This window comes from Canis aureus, chromosome 24 (assembly GCF_053574225.1).
Source record: "Canis aureus isolate CA01 chromosome 24, VMU_Caureus_v.1.0, whole genome shotgun sequence".
NCBI lineage: Eukaryota > Metazoa > Chordata > Mammalia > Carnivora > Canidae > Canis > Canis aureus.
In genome coordinates, this window is record NC_135634.1 from 46074642 (window position 1) to 46096863 (window position 22222).

Genomic DNA, 22222 nt, shown 5'->3' on the forward strand with positions numbered 1-22222 from the left:
CTACAGTAAGGAAGTGGAAGTAGACCATGCACAGATTTTTGTATCCTAAAAAACATTAAAGTTTTCTCTAGAATTTATTCACAAGTGGGGTGGGTATCCCATATGAAACACAAAATAAACACAATCATTTCTAAGAACAGAATGTATAAAAGTAATCTTACCTCTTCACATAAAGGCTCTCCAGCTTCATAACACCAATCCATTTTTCGTAAATGCCACCTGTCTCCTATGAAGGAATTAAAATCAGGATGAAAAAAAATTAACAATGTATTAAAGAGTTGGTCAGTAATGACCCTTTTGGATGAACAAATATCAAATGGGATTTGATCAAATAACTTTTAACTAATTTTTAAAGTAAATTCACTCTTCCAAGCATGAAAAAAAATGAAATGGTTCCTCCAATGTGGTTAATTTCCCCTCTAGTCCACCAAGATCTGCACACCTGCAAACAAATAACACTTGCTACTATTACACAATATTTATGTTCTACCTTTATTATTTACATGTGCACACACATCCCACAGGAGTACAGATATTTGTACACATAGGTATAAAACCCCTTCTAAAATCATTATGAGGGCAGCCCAGGTGGCTCAGCACTTTAGCATTTGCCTTCCGCCCAGGGCATGATCTTGGAGTCCCAGGACCTGCGTGGAGCCTGCTTCTCCCTCTGCCTGTGTCTCTGCCTCTCTCTCTCTCTGTCTCTCACGAATAAATAAAATCTTTAAAAAAAATAAAATCATCATGAAGTTGTTTTATCTCATGGTCTTAGTTGAAAGTATACGCTAATACCTCTTAGCAACTGATAATATGCACAACTAAACTGTTCCTATCCAATTATCAGTTAATCTAACAAAAAACAGTGTTTTTGAAATAGCATTTTAATGAATTTGGTATAAATGAACATTTATGAATGTTAAATAGTCTTTGATTAGATTTCTCTCAATTTGCTTGCTTTACTGATGAAATGGGAAGTTTTTTGAAGAGAGGGAAGCTGAACAGAGTGAAAGTTGGGAATTCTGGTTATTAAAAAAAGTAAAAAAAAAAAAAAGCAATGTCTTATAAAACAGCCACCCCACCCACAAAGAGAAGCTACAGCCGAAGGAGTAAACACAGTTCTAATACTGAACCTGCACAGGCCACAGGTTTTGAGCCTTTAGAATACTGTTCTTTGTAGACTCTCTCTTGCCATTAGTTCTAGTTTTAAGTACATTAAGAACTGTATTAATAATTAACTTAATCTAAGAGTGTGTTCTTAAAAGATTATTTATTTATTTATTTATTTATTTATTTATTTATTTGAGAGAGGGAGAGAAAGAGAGAGAGAGAGAGAACACAAATCGGGGGGGAGGGGCAGAGGGAGAAGCAGACTCTCCGCTGAGCAGGAGGCCTGACTTGGCACTCGATCCCAGGACCCTGAGATCATGACCTGAGCCCAGGGCAGACGCTTAATTGACTGAGCCAAACATGCGCCCCTCTAAGCGTATTAAAAAAAAACAAAAACACAAAACCACCAAACCCAACCAATAAGTTAGATGTGAACACCATTCCTTCGAAGCACAGCGTGGAAGGAAAAAGGTGGGTTCTGAAACGAGAGACTTAGCTACTTGCTGTAGGACTCTGGGTAAACCCGTAACCATCCTCAGCCTGTCTTCATCATCCATGAGATGGGGATGGGTGCTGACCCCTGCACAGGAGGCCTGTCAGCTCCTAGAAAAGCCCTGCCTGCCAGGCCTCTAACCTCCCTTCTGGCTAATGGAGCCACAGGTTCCACCTCAGCGAAGTCTGAGGACAGCCAATGCCTCTAATGAGAGCGACGTGACACCCCTGGGGGCCCACTCACCTGATTCCACCCGGGGAGCTACTTCTAAGATAACTTGGATTTTTTTCTGGTCGTATTAATTCCCTAATGTACACCACAAAAATACTGGCACAAAACACAAAGCGCTGAAATTCTCAATGAGGTTTAAAAGAAAAAAATCCACAAAGGGCCTGCGTAGTTTGGGAGGCCATATGTCCTAGCACTGCCCTTTCTGTGCCTGTGCTGGACTCTGTCTAGGTTCTCTGTACTCACAGCAGCTAACCCATAACTAGCTGTTAGCTGGTAAAGGAACCAAGAGAATTCCCTATGTACGTGCAGAAGTGAGAGGTGTAACTGACAGACCTGGAGGAAAAAACATTTGAAGAGCTTTCCTTAGGCTTACAGATGCTTTATTGTAAGGTCAGAGGTAAGATTGCATCGTCATGGTCTGTAACTTACCCGGTAGGCCAGACTTCCCCAGCATGAGCTGTAAACACTGTTCAGAAAAAGAAAGAAAAGAAAGACAAGAAAGAAAAGAAAGAAAGACCACGTTCGTTAGTTCATTAGTTCTCTGCTTCTGAGTCACAGTATTGGGACAGACGCCCCTTTTGGACTCTGGACCTATTTGTCTTATTATGTTTAATAATTCCTGAAGCGATAAAAATGGACCCAATTAAGATGATTTAAAGAAGCTCTGCCTCCCAAGAGGTCAGTGGGGCCAACCCAGGAGGGGGAAAAAAGTTTCTGGTCTAAGTCTGAGACTTAGACTTGGCTCATCCACTTCCAAGTCTGCAGCATGACTTTCTGCTTGTCAGGGCCAACAGTGTGGTTCTGACTGGATAGGGCTGATTAGGCTGATTTCAGAGATACACATTACACTCTGAATCCTATAAAAGGGATTAGCCTATATGTAGCAGCCAAGAGATACAACTGGTCATGTATAAACACCCGAGGAAAGATCTGTGCAGACAGCAACTCCATGGCACAGTGCAACAAGTGAGACACGATTAACAGAAACTTAAATAACAATAATAAAAATCAGAAACTCCCAACTTCCTGAGGGGAAAAACCTATTCTTTTGCCTACCTATAAATCTATGGCAAAAGAGTAAATAAAACTTGAATTACTACACTAGCCCAGAAGGAAACAAGAGTAGGGAAGAGCACTACTGTACCGCTTGGAAGAAGAAAAAGAACAAAGGATCAGAATATCCATTAGCAGGGGAGCTTAACTATGAACAGTCTTAAAACAATTAAAGGATAATAGATTATATACTAATCTTAAAGGACCTTTCAAATATTTGAGGTGAAACAAAGTTCTAGTATAATACATGCAGTGTGATCCCATACGAATGAGGCAAGCTCCTCATTTGTACCCACAGACACATCCCCTTCATGAAAGGTCTGGAAGGACACACACTCACAGGTGCGATCAGGTCACGCCACCCCAATCTGGCTGAGGGACTAGGGTAGGCTGGTGACCAAGGAGGATTTTTAGCTACATCCCTTCCCTGGAGTTTAAAAAATAAGTCCATAGTTACTTGCATGATTAAAAATAAAAAAAGACTTTAAAATATACCTAAAGATCCTTTAGGAAAGGATGGCAATGAGTACAAAATATTAAAACACAGGGAAAGGGAGAAAGGCTGCAACCATAGACAACTTCTATGATTTAAGAAAAACGAACAGTTGGGCATTCACCTCAGCTGTGTTCTAGGGAGGAAGCGCATGGAGCCACGGGGGCCCAGCGGAGTGAGCACTCGGACTCGGGGCCTCTGGCTGGGGCTCAGAGAGAGACGGTGAAGCAGGGCAGGGCTGTGAGAGCAGGGAAAGGACCACTCGACGTCTCTGTAAGAATAGACCCTGGGAAATGCCAGGCTGGAAAGAAAAAGATCAGTTGGGAAGCTGCTGGAATAATCCAGATGAGAGGTGACCAGGGTGAAGCAGCAGCGAGAATGAGCTGTGGGCAGATCCTACATGGACCTTGATGGTAGAACCAAAAGGATTTTCTGAAAACCTGATGTGAGACACAGAAAAGAATCAAGGATGACCCTAAGGTGTCCTGGTCCGAGCAAGCAGGAACACAGCGCTTCCATGACGGACTGACGAAGAGGGAAATGAGAGGTGCGTGTGAGGGAGGACGAGGCGGGGGCAATCAGACAACCAGGTGGCAGCTGGACACGCAAGCACAGAAGGCCGGGGCGAGGTCCCATCTAAGAAGGGAGCCCTGGGGTGCTCACAGGGAGAGAGGAGAGCACAGAGCAAACTGCGGAGGGCCGGGCCTGTGAGGGAAGAGGACACTGGGAAGAGCCGTGGTCTTCCTGAGGCGAGTGACCAAAGCATTTGAAGGCACAGAGAGGCATCGATTGCGTCGGACGCCACAGAGGGTGGGAAGAGGACGACCGGGAACCGCTCACCGGACACAGCAACGTGGAGCAGAGCGAGTCTGCCTGCTGTGGGTTTGAGAGAGAAGCAGACGGCAGCCAGACATGCCGCTCCTCTGCTAAGTTCTGCGTCCTCCTTTCTTTGAAATTGAAGAGCACCAGAAAGCTCAAAGCCAAGTGAAAAGCTAGGAAAATATTTACATCAGGTAACAGAGAGTTAAAAAAAAATTAAAATAAAAAAAATCATTTAAAAAATGTTTTGTCATGGCCAGTTTCGGACCATGCAGAGGGTGGTACACGTGAACCGTCCGGTACCATGACCCGATCGATCTCAGTGACTGCTGTGACCCATCCTGCCCGTCAGCACTCCCACCGACCTCCCGTCTCGCCTCCCAGGGTCTTTGATGCAAGAGTGTCAGCTAACATGTTACTTATTAATATTTAGTATTCATTTCAAAAAGATAAAAATTCTTTTAAAAAACATAAGCTTAAAACAATTACGACATCTGAAAAACTCAAGAACTCCTTAATAACAAATACCCAGTTGGTATCCACATTCACTTTTTTTTTTTTTTTAAGTAATCTTTATGCCCAAACGTAGGGGCTTGAACTCACAACCCTGAGATCAAGAGTTGCAAGCTCCACCCACTGAGCCAGCCGGGCGCCCCCACATTCCCTTAGTTTTCTTACACTGTTACTAAAGTTTTCCTGGTTTGTGTCAAGAGCCAGATAACGTACACATGCTGTACCTGCTCCTCCTAAGTCCCTTCTGCGTAGATGGTGGTCCCCTGCTGCGGTAACGCATCCCGCTCTCCTGTACTTCTCAGAGAGTACAGATCTAGAAGCTCAGGTCCACTTCCGGGTTTGTTTTATGGCCAAGAAAAGCAGGGGTATCATTTTGAACTTCTATAATGTCTCAGTGTTACTCTTCTTGGGTTGTTCGTGGTCTTTCAGGATAATTGTTTAGACCCATTAATTCATTAGGAGTGAAAAACTGTGATAATCTAAAATTCTTTCTTCATGTTATTAGCTGAGATATGTCTATAAAAAAACCCCTCATTATCTATTTGTTTACCCTGTGGTATACTTTCCAAAGAAAAACACGATAAATGATTGACCCTTCTCCTCATGAAGTTTCCCTAGTATCCACTCTGCATTAACAAGGAAGATGTCTTTTTAGGATCACTTACGAACTCATGGATTTTAAGTATGCACACTTACTAATCAGTCTTACTACTCTTCCTACAAAGGTTCAAATTATCTCATCTGTGACCAGCAGGAGCCTCTTAAGTTGGCTCCTGAGTTTCTCTGCAGATCTCAGATCTCTGCTGGCTTTACTGCTTCTGTCAGGACAAGATGCTCCAGGCTCACCTGACATGTTCCTGACCTGGATACGGAACCAGCTGCTACTCCAAGAAGCCCTGATTCCTTCTAATAGGAAATGGTATTTAGCAACCACAATCTGGGTGCTGGGGTGCTCACTCCCACCGGGTTGGTCACTATGTTCAGGGGACATAGCTAGAAAAAAATTTTTAAAAACAAACACCAAGTTCATTCTGCCTCTTCTGATTCAAATTCAGGAGTACAGGCTCTACTCAACTACACCCATGTTATGTGTCTCTCTTGAAGTCCTAGTTCTCAGTGACCCTAACTGTAACATAATTGTTACCCCCCCCACACACACTCATGCCCATGTGTGTGATTATGTATGTATACAAACTAAAAACACCAGTAGGAGATATGCTGGAATGTTAATAACAATGGGATAAAGGATAATGAGGGGTTTAAATTTTGTCTTAATCCATTTCTACATAGCCCAAATTCCTATAATAAACAAGTATTACTGATAATCAGAAAAGAAAAAGACAATAATCTTATTTTAAAAATTTGGGTTGGTTCACCAATTTTCAAGTTTCCCAAACTACTCTTTTAGTGAATGTACAGAATTCTTTAAAGTATATTATGTGAACACTAGCTTTAAGACTCAAAATCTGAACATGGGTTACCATGGTTCCCCATACCAAATGCCCACAGACCTCTCCCCACACCAGAAAAAGTAAAATCACTTACATCTCTCACAGACATCGTTTCTTCTACTATGATCTCCATCTCTGTACCGGGCTGAACATCACTCCCCACAGTGAAAAACAGGAACAGCTAAACAGATAAATGAATAATAATTCAACAGATAAATGAATGCAATTTAATCTACATTTTAAAATTTTACAAATGTATTACCTGCTTCCAAAAAAGAAAAGCCAGTGGTCCATGAAATTTTAATAAAAATCTCGTATTATATAAAAACAAGGACGCTGGGTAATTTACTGTTGCAATTCGAGCAATAATCTCAACTACCCAGAAGTGTAAGATGCTTCATGCCAGTGTTTTTATTCCCACAGGTGTGACGTCATGTTTTTCTCTCACAGATATTATTTATTCCACTATGATCTTCATTTCTTTCTTGGTCATTCCTCAAAGCAATGTGCTACACGCTGTAATCATAAATTGGGTTTTTTTCCTCTGTGTCACTTGGTTGTGATCTTATTTTCTGTACAGGGAATCTGATCACCTGTCAGTTCAGCTCCTTACAGCCTTCCTTTTCCTTTCTAACTCAATCTCACCTGTCACATTTTCCTCCTACCACTCTGTCATGCACTCCTACGTTTTCAAGTTCAGGGGAAGAACAAATTAAAGAGGAGGTATTTTGGAAACGAATGAAGTGGATCCAGGAACCACAGGGACCCTGCCAGTAGTCCAGCTTCCTGTGATACAAAGTTTTACCGATAAGGACATGGTGACTCTTGGACTGTAATGAAAGTTTATTAAATAGGTAGGGTTCCTGGCAGAGGTCGATCTCATACTTCAGATAGAATATGAGTACTGATTAAAAACAAAGCTGCTATGAGATGATTATATTACCGCAGAGAGTGATTCAGTCCAAAATCAATACGCTCTATTTCATTAAACCTAAGAGATCACTGGTTGTTCCTCATCACTTTCTGTGCTAAGAAAGAAAAACAGTGCCAGCTGCAATCACAGATGCCACAGTTCGTAAGGTGGATCCTAACCTCATAGATGGCAAAATGTGGAGAAAAGGGTGCTTTTTAGAATTTATGAAACATGGTGGTTCAAACAGGTGGCCACTCAACTTTAAAGGTCCCCCTTAGCCACAAAATTTTCACAAAAAACCTTATGAATATCCTCTGACATTAATATTTTTTATTTAAACACAAAGAACCAGATGGGTCTTTGTATGCCTAACATGAAAGTTATTGTTTAAGAGAGAGAAAAACTTCTAAGAAAAATGATTATTGGTGCAGTAGTTAAGAACCTCTAATTCTGGGGAGGTTGATTTTGTTCCAGCAGGTGACCCTATATTACCTGGGAGGAAGTTGGTGCTTTACCAGGACATAGCCCCAGTGAACTCCCCATCTTCAGTTCTGCTTCCTTCAAGGTGTAACTGTCTGGCACTACAAAGAACATGGGATAACAAGATGAATGTTATTAATTCCTACCTCCCTGGGCAAAATGATATATTGGAATCCGCCTTTCTTTGAAAATCAAGAATATCAAGAAAGAAAAAAATATGAGGTGCATTCCATGCAAAAAGATGACCTATATTACAGTTATGTTTAATTTTCAATTTCTACACTCTAAAATATATTCTTAGCTGTACAACAATGCTAAGAAATAAGAGGCAGCTACAAATGTTCTGGATTCATACTTAGTAAAAATCACAGAGCCGCTGTTTACATAGATCAAAAGCTAGATATTCCGAATTGATTTATGAATGATGGACGAGCCTCTTCCACATTCAAAGCTGCTGTGATGACCATTAGTTAATGAAGTCTAATGACAGGATGTGTTACAAAGGTGAGAACAAAGACTGTCCCACAACTGTTATCACAATAACATGAGCAATACAAACAATGAATCTAAAAAGATACTACTTTGACAATGAATCTAAAAAGATACTACTCGATCAAAAACAATTGCTAGGGCAGGCCAGGTGGCTCAGCGGTTTAGTACCGCCTTCAGCTCAGGGTGTGATCCTGGAGACCCGGGATCGAGTCCCACATTGGGTTCCCTGTGTGGAGCCTGCTTCTCCCTCTGCCTCTCTCTCTCTCTGTCTCTCTGTCTCTCATGAATAATAAATAAATAAAAAATTTTTAAAAAATTGCCAAAAATGAGGATCAGCTCATCAGAAAGACCAGTGCTTTCCTTCAGAAAACAGAAGTATTTGAATTTCTGGTAATACATGAAGACAGCACTGTGACAATAAAATTAGTTTGCAAAAGGTAATTTGAGTATATTAGGTACTGAAGCCATCATTTAAAGCAAAAGCGTTAATAAGAAAGACAGATGGCGTGAGTGTGTCAGTTTTTGAAAGCTACTGTGAAGATTTACCTGGACAAAGCAGCTTCCCATTTCTATCAATAGGCCTCAAACAGCTGTTCTCAGCTACGAAGAAAAAGAAGCTGGTTAGTGCACCAAAAAAACTAAAGAGAGATGCTCTCCCGTGTTATTTAGCAGAAAGCTACAATGAGCTACAAAACAAAAAATCCCCATCAATAAAACAAAAACAAAAACAAAAAAACCCCAAGTACAGGCAGCCCTCAGTTGTCAGAGGAGCGCGGGGCCGCGTGAGGCCCTGCCACACCCACACCACCGAGGCGGGCTTAGTCACCGTGAGGACACCACAGCGTCTCAACACCTCTCAACACTGTTGTTCAAACGTTTAAATCTCTGTCGGTTATACAGGTAGAGTGAAATTCACAAAACAGTAAAATCAATATTTACACTGTAATTTAGAACACAAGGAACACTGAATTTTTTTTTTGGTAAAAATCAAGATTAGGTTACAAGAGCTCGCTTCTTGTTGGAGAGCTTGCAATATGGAACGAGCATCTTTCCTATCCCTGAGCAAACCATCACTAAGTTGGATCTGCTTCCAAAATTTCCTATTTTGTGCTTCTAACCTCACAAAGGACCTCCAGGAGCTCCTTTAACATGAGGGTTTTTGCAGCATCACCTCCTCTGGGATATCATCATTCTTTTTGTCGCAACCACTTTCCTCATGTTCACTAAATGTTCCCTGGCTGCATATCTAGTCTTTCAAGTGACAGCAGTGTCAACATTCCCATGATGAGCTGTTTTTTCTATCCCTCCATGTGCTTTCTCTGCTGCACCTTCATCTTTGTGAAACCATTTGATGAACCTGAACCATTATTGCAAAAGGTCACGTGGGCTTACCATGGGAGTAAGGGGACGACAGACAGAAATGGTTACAACACTTTAGGGTGAGGTAATCTGCACTCACCCTGATGCACATCTGCTATCTGTAAGTAGTGATTTGTGGAACGAGGAGCTAGTAGCACAGTTTGTATTTTATGCAACTGCTCAGTTCACATCCTGTATAGAGGACATTGGAACCACGTTGTTGGGTGGCCGGTGTCATGTAACTGAAATTTCGTGCAGACTGCCTATATGTAAAATACGTTAGGTGATTTTTATGCTTATTAAATTGATTGGGGCCCATGGGCCCCATTTTTGCAGATACGAAGATTCCTGCTTTGTAGGAAGGAGCATGCCAGGTTTTGAGTCAAAATGGAATCCTTACAAAGGCAGGAATGAGTGAGGGTTTGGGCGAGGGGTGAAGCCTTCTAGGAGGACAAGAATGGCATGGCCCTTCTGGGTCTGCACTCTATCAGACCACAGCAAATCTCTGAGATTCTGGAGTTCTACATGTTACACTGCAGTCCTGTGAAGCTAGCAAACCATTCCAATACACATATCTTGACCACTGAAACAGTTTATGACGAGTTCTTCAATTAAAAAAAAAAAGGCATTTTAAATAATGCCTCCTTAAAGTATCCTTTCAGTTCACAAACTGTGTATCTTCTATGTGCCAGGCGCTGCACTAGAAGCGGACAGCACAGCAGTAAGCAGAACAGCCACGGACTCTGCCCTGAAACAGCCTTGTTTGATGGAGGAAGTGTTTCTTCCCCACGTGAAGCATGGGGAGTTAGGTGCGAGCACGATGAAGGAAAAGTACAGGTTTCTGGGAGAATAAAACAGATGTGAGCTGAGATTGAGTGCTTAGGGATGATGGCAAGTAACATTTTAGCTCAGGCAACTGAGTGACTGAAGTTAGCAGAGAGGAGGGAAGGGGACAGAGTTTAGGGATATGACTGCCCTGAGAAGTTGGGCATGGAGGGGTGTGGCGGGAGAGCTGGTGCACTAGAACCTCTGAAAGCCAGTGTGGGAAGCGTGTTGTGAATAAGCAGGAGAGGGGACCACAAGGAGGTGGCGAGGCTGTGGTCAGATGAGGCCAGACCTTGAAGGCTGGGGTGAGGAAGGAGCCAGCGTGCGAGGACACTGATCTGATTCGCATCCATTTAAGATGGAAGAAGACCACTTGCCTTAAGAATGGTTTGGAGGATGGCAAGAGTGAAAGGCTGTTTCACAGGAAGATGATGAACTGTTCATTCTGATAATCTATACGCTTTCAATCAATTTGAGGTGTAAGTTACAATAAAACACATCCTGCTTAAGTATATGGAGTCTGATCTAAACACTGAGCAAAAGCCGGCAAACCGAGATAGGATTCGCATCACCCCCAAAAACTCCTTCATGCCACTCTGGTCAACCTCCCCCCAATCCAATTTTCTGCCCCTGTAACTAAAGCATAGGTTTTCTGTTTTGAAAATCTCATGCCAGTGGAGTCATAAGAGTATGTACTCGTTTGTGTCCAGCTTCTTCTGCTTTGCACACACTTGAGAGTCATCTGGGTTTTGCAAGTGGTGGAAGTTCGCAGCTTGTGTTGATGAACAGCATCTTGTTGTAAGGATACAACACAATCTGTTCACCCATTTGTGGACTCATGGACTTTTGGATTGTATCCACTTTTTCATTATGAACATTTACATACAGTATTTGTAAGAATATAGTTTAATTTTTCTTGGGTAAGCACCTCGGATTGCTAAGTGAATGTTTAAATTCATAAGAAATAAGCTAACCCTTTACCAAAGTGACTACCATTTTGCACTCCTACTACCAACATGTGGAACTGCTCCACATCTTCACTAACACTGGTTTCGCTGGTCCTTCAATTTTAACCATTCCACTGTATCATCATGGATTCAGTTTGATAGTTAATGACACTAAAAGCATCTTTCCCTGAACTTGTTGGTCTTCCGTAGGTAAATGCTGAAGGTAGGTGTTTTTTGTAGTGTCCTCCCCATAGGCCCAGACAGCTTGCTGACCCCTGCTTTACATCAGCTCCTGTCCCAGGACCTAGCGTCTTGACGCCTACAACTTTAGAGTAAGTCTTGAAATCAGGTAGTGTAACTCTTCCAACTTTGTTCCCTCTCCCCTCAGGGATACTGTAGGTTCTTTGCATTTCCATGTAGAGTGAATCACCTCATCAATTTCTCTCTTTCACACAGACACACGCACACACAGTGCCAGGATTCTGAGTGAGGATGATGCACTGAGTTACAAATTGATTTTGGGGGGAATCCACTCTTTACCAATGTCATGTTTTCCAATCCAAGAACATGGTGCATTATTCCCCTTATTTACATGTTCTTGGGCAGCCCCGGTGGCCCAGAGGTTTACCGCCGCCTTCAGCCCAGGGTGTGATCTTGGAGACCAGGGATTGAGTCCCACGTCAGGCTCCCTGCATGGAGCCTGCTTCTCCCTCTGCCTGTGTCTCTGCCTCTCTCTCTCTGTCTGTCATGAAAAAATAAATAAATAAAATCTTAAAAAAAAATTCATACATGTTCTCTGTCTTTTCACAGGGATATTTTCTTGTTGTCAGTGCATAAATCTTGCACATACTTCATTAAATTTATCCCCAAGTATTTCATATCTTATGCTATTATAAATGTTCTAATTTCATTTCCCATTTTTTTTGTTGTTGTTAGTAAACATACAATGGATTTTTGTGTATTGATTTTGACTTATTAAACTCACTAGTTCTGGTAGCTTTTTAATAGAATCCTTTAGATATATAGACAGTAGGCACATCAACAGTGCTCACTACCACTGCATTTGAAAGCCAATCAAACACACAATGATAGTCACTCATACCCACTAGCTTGGCTATAGTCAAGAAGATAGATACAAATACTGGCAGTGGAGAAAGCACACTGCTCGCACACTGCCAGTGGGGACGTAAATGATTCAGCCAAACCACTTTGGAAAGTAGAACGGCAGTTTCTTATAAAGTTAAATGCAAACCTGCCATACAAGCCAGCAATTACAATCCTGCATAACTATCTGAGAGAACTGAAAACATGTCCACCCACAGACTAACATGCAAATGTGTATAGCAGCGTTATTCATAAAATCCCCAAAGCAGAAACAATCCAAATGTCTATCAAGTGGTGGGGAAATAAAATGTGATTCATCCATACAATGGAATACTAGTCAGCAATAAAAAGGAACACATTCCTGACACACCCTAAATCATGGATGAACCTCAAAAAGAGTATGTTAAGTGAAAGAAGTTAGATGCAAGGGAGTATATACTATAAGGTTCCATTTACTTAAAATGTCCAGAAAAGTCAGTCTAGAGACAGAGAAAGTAGATGAGTGGCTGGTGGGGCTGGGAATGCAACAGGGGCACGAGGAATCTTTTTGGAGCAACGGAATATTCTAAAACTGGACTGTGTGGATGGAGAGTGGGTAAATTATATCTCAATAGAGCTGTTAAAGAAAACCTAGTGCTGAGTGAAAAGCGAGTTTCAGAACGTTATACTCAGTATGACAGATTTAAATGTGAAAATACAATAGAGACATACACCTATATATGGAAGCATAAGGTGAACGGAACAATATGAACACATACAGTAGATACACACCCAAATCAGATCTACTGGTTGCATCTGGGGAGGGAGACTAGGTCTGAGGAGGAGAATGTAGAGAAATTTAACTTCATTCGCAATGCTTCAAACAACAATAAAAACATGATAAAATGTTAACATTTGTCCATTTTGGGTGGCAGAGTGCATGAATTTTCCCGAATATTTTTTGTACTCCCATATATATATTTTTTAACCAAAAATCAAAACGCAACTGAATTAAACCAAAAAAAAATGAGAGCAAACATAAATGATTACCTAGTTCCTTCATTAATTTTAATTCCTTTATGGCTTTAATTCGAATATCAAACACCACCTAAAACAGAGAAATAAATTTGTGACTCTGTGTGTGTGAGAACAATGGGAGAGGAGGGCACGAGGGTCATCAGTGGGCGCATCCACAGCTCAGCTGACTTACCAATTACTGGACAGAGTTTCTGCCTACTTGAAAAAAATATTTTTTTTCCACCTCTGACATTCATTTTCTACCTTCTACTCAGTTAACAACAAAAACTGGGATCTTAATAGCTAAGGCTTTACCAAACTGATGGTAACTAGAACAGAAAGACACAAAGCTGAAGAAACAGTTCTAGCTACAGAGGCAAAAAGCTGAAAACCCACACTAACATTTCTAATGAGAGCAAACAAGAGAAGATGCAGTTAATCCTATTTCTTTATGTTAAGAATGATGAATTTAGGGCCAATGAGGATTTAAAAAAATACAAAAATGTACAACACTAATCCAAGGGCACTATTTAAAATTTTTGTTTAAATCACTTTGTAGACTGTTTTCTTTCTTTTTAGTTTAGACTGCCTCTAGGCTGTAAAACTGTGGAAATTTGGGGGTAAAGGTAATGTCAGCGACCACAGACTGGACCCTCCCAGCAGTGTCCTACACAGGACTGAAGTAACCAGGACTTCACCAGAGCCTCCCACTTAGGGTCAGGGTGGCAAGTCGCCTGAGCTCCAGAGCACTGGCTTAATAGTGTGCCCTCTATTGTACAAACAAATACTCATGCACCTTAGGAGATTATAATATTGATAGAAAACATTTTAACAGGTTTCTTTTGATGTTATAGAAAAAAAAAACCCTTAATGAATTGAGACTACATAAATATGAAAAGATGTTTCCCAGAATGATGTTTAAGGAGACCAGGGTCATAGTCTTCAAGTGGAGAACTGAAGGACTCCCTTTAAGAGCAGCTGGCTTTATATAGAACACAGAGTACCATGTAGAGCAATTTAAGATAAGCTTAAAAACAAAACAAAACAAAACAAAAAAAACACCACACAAAAACAAAACATATATGCCTGGTTTAAAAAAATAGAGAAAATATTGTGGGGAAAATAGTATTTTATATTTATCAAAGCTAGCGGATCCCATTAACTAATTCAATAGGCAAACCCTACATTCTAATTGTAGGCTTTGGGTAGAAAAAAGGCATATATTTTCTTAAAATACACTGAGGGCTAATCCAGGTAAACAAGCAGTAATCAAATGTTAACAATAAAATGATTCCCTCCCCCATAAAGTAAGCTCTACACCCCATGTGGGGCTTGAACTCATGACCTTGAGATCACGTGCTCTATGGATTGAGCCAGTCCAGGCGACCCAAGAAGTGGATTTTTAAGATCTAGAAGCCCACTGAGACAAGCGTTCTGGAAGATTTCAGGAACTGCTTTCTAAATTAAACTCTGGTAAACTGGAAAACTGTCCACCACACTTAAAACTATGATCTACTCACTGTGTTCACAGTTGCTGATATTTTAACTTGCTTCTCTTCGGATCCTAATTCGCATAAGTTTTGAACTTGGAGCCAGTTGACCTCATTCATACCAGTGAACCATTTCCCTTGTTTGAGCAACAGACTGTAGGAATAAAAACATTTTAAAAACATGTCTTTACACAGTGCTTCTATGGATTTTCAGAAGGGATCAGAAAATTAACACTTTTCCTTAGGTACCACTTCCAAAATCCTGTATGTGTCCTTTGATGTGACTAATGAAAGGTGACCAAGATCTCCTGAGTTGGTTTTAAGAAAGCTATCTTTTTAGGGCAGTGTTAGGCCGTTGTGCATGGAGTCTATATTTAGGACTCCAAGTATTCTTTGACTTATACAAATAATTTGTTGTCACTTTTTTTGTTTTGTTTTTTGTGTTGCCACACTTTTCAAAGAGAAGTGTTGTATTGGACTTTCGCCTGCACACTGGAATTACTGGGTGAGCTTTTAGAGTATTGATGCCAGAAGTCCAACCACAGGATTTAAATTCAGTTTAATAACAGGACAGCCATACACAGTTGTGTAGACAGACACTGCTTAAAAGTGCCACATATAAGGGGTATCATTTCCATCAAACATGTGTATTTTTATTACAGTGTTATTTTACGACAGCAGATGGCCTAAGAGAACAGGTAGGGTGTCTTGTTCTAACAAAATTTTCCTACACATAGTAGGAAAGGATCTTGAAGGAGACTTCCTAATTCACACAGAGGCCCTGCAAGGGGGGGCAGAAGTCCTCTTGGGCCTGTGTCTCAGAGCCCCAAACACAATTCTACTCTTTATTTCAGCTCTTCCACCCTGGGAGTACCCCTTAAGTTAGCAATCCTAAACATAGCAAAATTTTAAGCACAAAGATGTTCCCTGAAGACTATCCTGAAATGGTGAACGACTGGATGAGGACAGTGATGACACCACTACCTTTTACCACGTTCAGACATGCTATAAGCACTGAACTCCTGAACCCTACGGTTCTAGGAAGCTGCTGCTAATTTTTATCCTCATTTTGCTGAAGAAACTGAGTGGAGGATGATGAGGTGACCTGCACACAGTCACTATGTCAGGAAGTGATAAAGCTGTAAACAAGCCTAGGGGGCCGGGTCGGGTCCTCGTCCTCACCCCTGCACAGACTGCCTAGCCCGGGAACACAGTTTAGGTAAACTACAGCAACAGAGATTGTGACAGAGCCACACCACGAGGTTTATGAAGTGTCTACCACGGGGGTGTGGTGGGGAGCAGGATATAACTGTCCATGAAATAATCATTATTTTTTTTTTTTGAAATAATCATTATTAAATTGAAAAAGGAAAAAAACCTTCAAAACAAAAAGCCCATTATTTGAGCTCAGGGCAACAGGAAAGCTAACAGTGACTGCCACTGCCCAGGTATGACAGGGACACTGTTTTGGGCCTCCTGTCTTCACTTCTGTATTTCCCAAGTCCTAATACGTGTTATACTACTTTGTTTTTATATTTAAGTTTTGACAGGGAGGAGCAGAGGCAGAGGGAGAGAATCTTAAGTAGGCTACACAGCGAGCGTGGAGCCCGATATGGAGCTCAGTCCCGCAACCCCGAGATCACGACCTGAGCTGGAAGAGTTGGATGCTCAACTGACTGAGCCACCCAGGCGCCTCAAGTGTATTACTTTTTATAAAGGGACATATAATAAACTTTTAAATTAAACAAAGTGCAGAAATAAGTGCCTGGAAAACACTTGTCCTGAAGAGCAACAGTGATAAATACCAAATAAAGACTGTTTCAAGTGCTCTGCCTCCGTGTCACAGCCCCTATGAGTGATAACGTGGAGACTCTGTAACCTAAGTATATTCACAGCACCGATCAAGCAGGGAACGGGTCTGTGGCTTGCAACCTCAAGCCCTCAATATATGGAAACCGAGGGGTTACAGGGTAGGAGAGACTGAGGACAGAATGTATCATAACAGACGCGGATGACCAAACGCAGATGGGCAGCACTTCTGAGCTTCCAGTGGGACTCGCGGGAACCAAGAGAATGATTCCCTACGTAACTGCCCTATGTGGGCAGCTAGGAGGGTTGCAAGAGTCCAGAAAAGGATTACAGTGAAAACCTGAATTCCCTTTTGGGAGTCTTATGACAAAACATATATTTAGCTACATCCTAATCTCCTCCTCCTGAAAAGATTCAGGAACTTTCTTTGTGAGAATGTACCTACAGTTTTGTACTGAGTGCTAATCAGAATTCATCTGACAGGATTCTGCTTTATAAACAACTAATCTAGACTGTAACTCATCTATCCTTATATTATTTAGTTACCACATTTACCAATAAACAAAAAATTTTAAAAAATCACGTTATAATATCACCTTCCTCCAAGCTGCCAAACCCTGTATACGATATACAGGATACAAAGTTTGGGAACAAAAAAAAAATACTGAACTCCTATCATTATTAAAATAAAACTTTAGAGTTCTAAGGGACAGAACTATCATTAAAGTAACTTAAACTAGGAATTCTCTTATGTTTCAGCAGGATACCTGTTATCATCACTGGAATCCTGCACGAGAACCGAGCTCCGGTCTCTGAGGCCCTGCTCTCTGAACGTCTTCTTCAGGTCCTCCTTGGGAATGGCAACCCAGTTCTCTTCCCCGGCAGGGTCAGTGGTGTTGATGAAGAGGACACCCACGGGGACCGCCAGAGCTGTGAGCACAGCGCCCACTTCCGCATTGGACGGAAAGACATGTGGTGACTCTACCAACTGCTGACACTTTTCCCCCTCGCTGCTTGTTGCTAGATGAAGAACATTTAAGAGCAGAGGTTCACAGTCACTACCAGTTGGAATCTGGATGCCACCAACCTATGATAATAGTAAGACAACCATTAGTATACTTTTTTTTTTTTTTTTATTAGTATAGTTTCTATTTGGCAAAATCAAGTCAACATATTCACGTAGGAGATTACTCTTACAGAATTCTTATTTCTTTTCTTTTCAAGTGAAATAAAGTTTTCAAGAATGTCTTGTATGCATTAAAACTTGAGATTTTTTCCTTTGAAACCTTATTTTATCCATCTTTTATTTTCTAGGAGAGCAATGTGGAGTGGAGACAGATATGTACAAGTCCTGGCAGGGCGGAGAGAGGAAGGAAAGGAAGAAAGAAAAAAAGCCTTGGAAATATCTGAGACAGACCAAGGACAGACCACAGAGTGGGTGAGATGCTCCTTGCCTTACTTGGAGAACCCTGTATCTGCTCCTATAGGTCACACCCCTGACTTAGGGCAGCCACCTGCCCCCTTCTGAACTCCCTCAGGGAGCATGTGCAGAACTCTACCTGCAGCACCTGTGTTAGTATGATTACTTACACCTGGACCACCTGAAGGGCGGACTGCATGTTCCTTCGTATGGAGCCTCTGGCCCGGCCAATGCACTTGATAAACATCTCCTTTGCATACGACTAACACTGATTGTACTTAAAATTTGTCAAATGTTTCAGATGTTTTTTAGCATCTAGTTGCCTTCCCATATGCTGAATTAAGTTTTCTTACAATGACACTTAAAAAAACTCAAAAACCATCGTGAATATTTCTTTAATCCATTCTTACCTCCACCCCATTCCACACAAAGAGGTCTTCGCCGTCTGCAATCTCCAGTTCACACAGCGTCAGGTCATCTCCTAGAAGATGAGGCCATCAGTGAGACCAGGTGTCATGGTCACCAAAAACAACTGAACTAAAGACAGAGCCAAGACACTTAAATATTTGTTTGAAAAAGCATTTTCATCAAGGAAAATTAAGAAAAAGGCAAAGAAAAAGGCGTAATTATATTTATTATGTTGGTATTAAGATTATTTTTATCTTTATTGTTCTCATCACACTCTTTAGGTTTTTTTCCTTTTCCACCTTATGTAAGCATCTCCCCATGTTGTTACATAAGCTCCACGAGCATGAGAGCAGGGGAGGCACTGACTGTCCTGGACACTGCAGGCAGGAGCCAGGCTCAGGCAGCACGTGGCCCCAGACCCAGCACGAATGAGCTGTCTGTCCTGTGTACTTCATCGCCAAGCTTCAGTTTTCTTGTTTAGGAAATCAGGTAAAAGAATTTTGTGAAGAAAAAAAAAAAAAAAAGAATTTTGTGAAGATCAAATGAGATAATTATATAAAACTTATCTCTGTACTTGGTGCAGTGAAGTGCAAAATAAATGTTATGGGAGCTGCTACTATTATTATTGTTTTACTGTTATTCACGGGTAGTAAATACTTTTAAGCTCTCCAAGTACTTTCATTTTGCTACAAAACCTGAAGCTGAGAGTTGGGTTAAACAAACAAATAAAATTCCACAGGCTTTTATTATTATTATTTTTAAAGATTTTATTTATTTATTCATGAGAGACACAGAGAAAGAGAGAAAAAGAGAGAGAGAGAAAGAGACAGGCAGAGAGACAGGCAGAGAGACAGGCAGAGGGAGAAGCAGGCTCCACACAGGGAGCCCGATGTGGGACTCAATCCCGGGACTCCAGGATCACACCCTGGGCCAAAGGCAGGTGCTAAACTGCTGTGCCACCCAGGGATCCTCACTTTTATTATTTTCACAAAAGATTTATTTACTTGAGAGAGAGAGAGAAAGTGTGAGCAGGAGGGCAGGGGAGAGGGAGAGAGAGAGTGAGAGAGAGAGAGAGTCTTAAGCAGATTCCTCCCTGAGCTCAAAGCCTGACATGGGGCTTGATTTCACAATCCTGAGATTATGACCTGAGCTGAAACTAAGAGTAGGATGCTTAATGGACTGTGCCACTCAAGCACCCCTACAGCCTTTAAAAAAATTGTTTTCATGGAGAGGTAGCCTTAATTTCAAAAAATATAAAATATTTGTTAGCAAAGTCTACATATTACAGAAATCAGATAAATTGTTTGAAAATAGACCATGTGATGACAGCCTAGTTAAAAAGGTAGTCGTTAGGGGAAAAGACTGGCTAAGAGCAGAAAATCACTGATGAGCCCCATAAAATATAAATATAGGAAATGAGTTGCAGTGTTTTAATATTTATCTTACCATCAAGCATCTGGTAAACGTGAAGTCCTGCTGGTACAAGTTTTGCCACACTAAGAACCATATCTCCTTCCCAAAATTCTAACAGCTACAGATTATTAATGGAAGAAAAGAGAACAATTAGAAGTAACATGAATGTCACATTTCCAGGTGAAAGAACAACACTGTACTATTTTCCATATGTTTAGATGATACAGGGAGCTGGCAAATGAGTACGCCCATCCCACCCAACACCAAACTGTGGCAAGAAGACTTCACTTGTTGCTAAATTAGCCAAATCCTAAAATGGTTAATGTCATCCGTTAGTGACTGGAGAATGCTGGCATACACAACAAACATGATGACCACCAGAACAATTGTACTTAATTTATGGAAAGACCACACTTTTATTGGAAGGTGAACTGATCCATGTGGCAGCCCAGAAATCTTTGTCCAAAAGAGCAAAAATTATTTGTTTAATTAGCACTGTTCATGGAAAAGCAGCATTGACTCTAGCACACATCAAAATTCTCATGAACTTGAAAGGAATGTTTCATGCCATGAATTCAAAAAGTGGCATTACCAGTTTGTATGTGACCACGGATTTGTTTTTTAAATTTCTAGATCCAAGACTCTGGGGACTGGTTATCACACCAGAATAACACCCCCCATAAAGTCAGTCCTATTACACCTCTCTCCATAACAGCACAAGATAGTTCTTTAATAAGAAATTTCTTATTTATAAGTGGTTTGTTAGCAACACCAATCTTATAGCCTCCCACTAGCGGCTCACTTCTAAGATAATAGAGATATGCACTTCAAACCCCAGAAAGCAGACTGCAGCAAATCTAAAACTTACAAAGATGAATGGGTCTCTTCCATTTGAAAGGTTCTCTAGACAGGGTCAGTTCCCCAAGACCACCTATCCCAACATTGCGGGACCTGCTCAGTAATGAACTTTAAAAGTGCAAAAATTCAGAAACATTAGGAAATTTTAGAAATCCTGATACTAATATAAACACTGAAATATTCAAGTCAAAAAGGAAACTGGCTTGGCTTTTCTTTGTACAAGAAAAAAATAAAGCTATTAATTTTGGGGCTTGATATGAATTTTCCAGAAAATTATTTCTGAAAAAAACAAAAGCTTATATTTTCTAAGATTTATTTATTTGAGAGAGAGAGAGATAGAGAAAAAGAGAGAAAGAGTATGAGCGAGCATGAGCAAGCATGCATGCACTAGGGGTACGTGCAAAGGGAGAAAGAGAATCTCAACCAGACTCCCCGTTGAGCTTGGAGTCTGACTCAGGGCTTGATCTCACGATCCTGGGATCATGACCTGAGCTGAAATCAAGAGTTGGATGCTTAACTGAGCCACCCAGGGCTCCAAAGCCTGCATCTTCTATTTTTCCTTTTCCTTGAAGAGGAAGAAGTAGTGACAGGTGAAGAAGTGTGATCAAAAGGAAGGAAAGAGTAAGACAGGGCTGAGGCCTAGTCCTACCACAACCAGAAGTCTGACTGCGGGTAAGCCACTAGATCTCTCTACATCACAAGTTTTTCACCTTTAAAATTAGCTTGCCTTTAGGTTGCCCTGAGATTAAAGAACCAAAGGACAAAATTTATATGAAGGCACTAGAAGTAAAAGAACAGTACCATTGCTGCCATTAAAACACACTCGGATCAATTACTCTGAGGCAAGGATTTATAATAATGCTTGTTTTTGCTGCACAACAGAAAGTATTTGCCTTCCCTGAAATATCTATTTCATGAAATATAACATGCTATTTTATATATTTCATGAAATATAACATGCTATTCTATACTTAGGAAAGGGAGAAATATTAGTTGCTTTTGTTCATTTAGCTCTTGGATTTAGGCAACATGCTTATCTTTTTTTTTAATAAATGATTTTATTTGCGAGTGAGCACCCGTGTACACACGCAGTACACACGTGTACACACCCGTGTACACACGCTGAGCAGGGAGCCTGACTGGGGCTCGATCCCAGGACCCTGAGATCATGACCTGAGCCAAAGGCAGACGCTTACTGAGCCGCCTAGGTGCCACAGCAACATGCTTATCTTTATCTTTTTACTCCTTTCAAAAAATAATTTTCTTTTATTCTTTATTCTCCAAAAAAGAGACAGTCTTATACTCTTTTTATACTCTCCAAAATAAGATATGCCAGGCTTGATTCTCCCCTGAAAGCCTGCTGGCAGGACAGTGTGGGTCTCACCTGTGCAGAAAAGCCTCTCTAAAAATGTGTAAGTAAGAAGAGAACATCTGGGTCAACTCTTAGGACGAGAGGCAGATGCAGGATTTTAAGTGCTTTGAAAATAAATAGTTGTATCCTAAATAGGATTTCTGAAAGGGAGATTCCAGCTTGAGATGGACCTTAAC

General features: G+C 41.0%; 1 protein-coding gene across 9 annotated transcripts in view; it reads right to left on the reverse strand.

The window, feature by feature from the left end:
• Window positions 1-22222, reverse strand: part of USP40 (ubiquitin specific peptidase 40) — a 77849-nt gene that overhangs the window by 17279 nt on the left and 38348 nt on the right. For 7 of the 9 annotated variants that reach the window (XR_013363411.1, XR_013363412.1, XM_077869292.1 and 4 more), the window contains 10 exons: window positions 19850-19934; window positions 18406-18476; window positions 17343-17662; window positions 14797-14920; window positions 13310-13367; window positions 8592-8645; window positions 7566-7654; window positions 6255-6341; window positions 2261-2297; window positions 162-226 (listed from right to left, as the gene is read on the reverse strand). Coding sequence is in view for 7 of the 9 variants with exons in the window: in XM_077869292.1 (XP_077725418.1) it covers window positions 162-226; window positions 2261-2297; window positions 6255-6341; window positions 7566-7654; window positions 8592-8645; window positions 13310-13367; window positions 14797-14920; window positions 17343-17662; window positions 18406-18476; window positions 19850-19934 (990 nt within the window). In the remaining 2 variants the exon portion in view is untranslated. Of the gene's footprint in view, window positions 1-161; window positions 227-2260; window positions 2298-6254; window positions 6342-7565; window positions 7655-8591; window positions 8646-10925; window positions 11702-11768; window positions 11852-13309; window positions 13368-14796; window positions 14921-17342; window positions 17663-18405; window positions 18477-19849; window positions 19935-22222 lie in introns of those variants that run through there. The other 2 variants (XM_077869297.1, XM_077869296.1) reach the window with 2 other exon arrangements.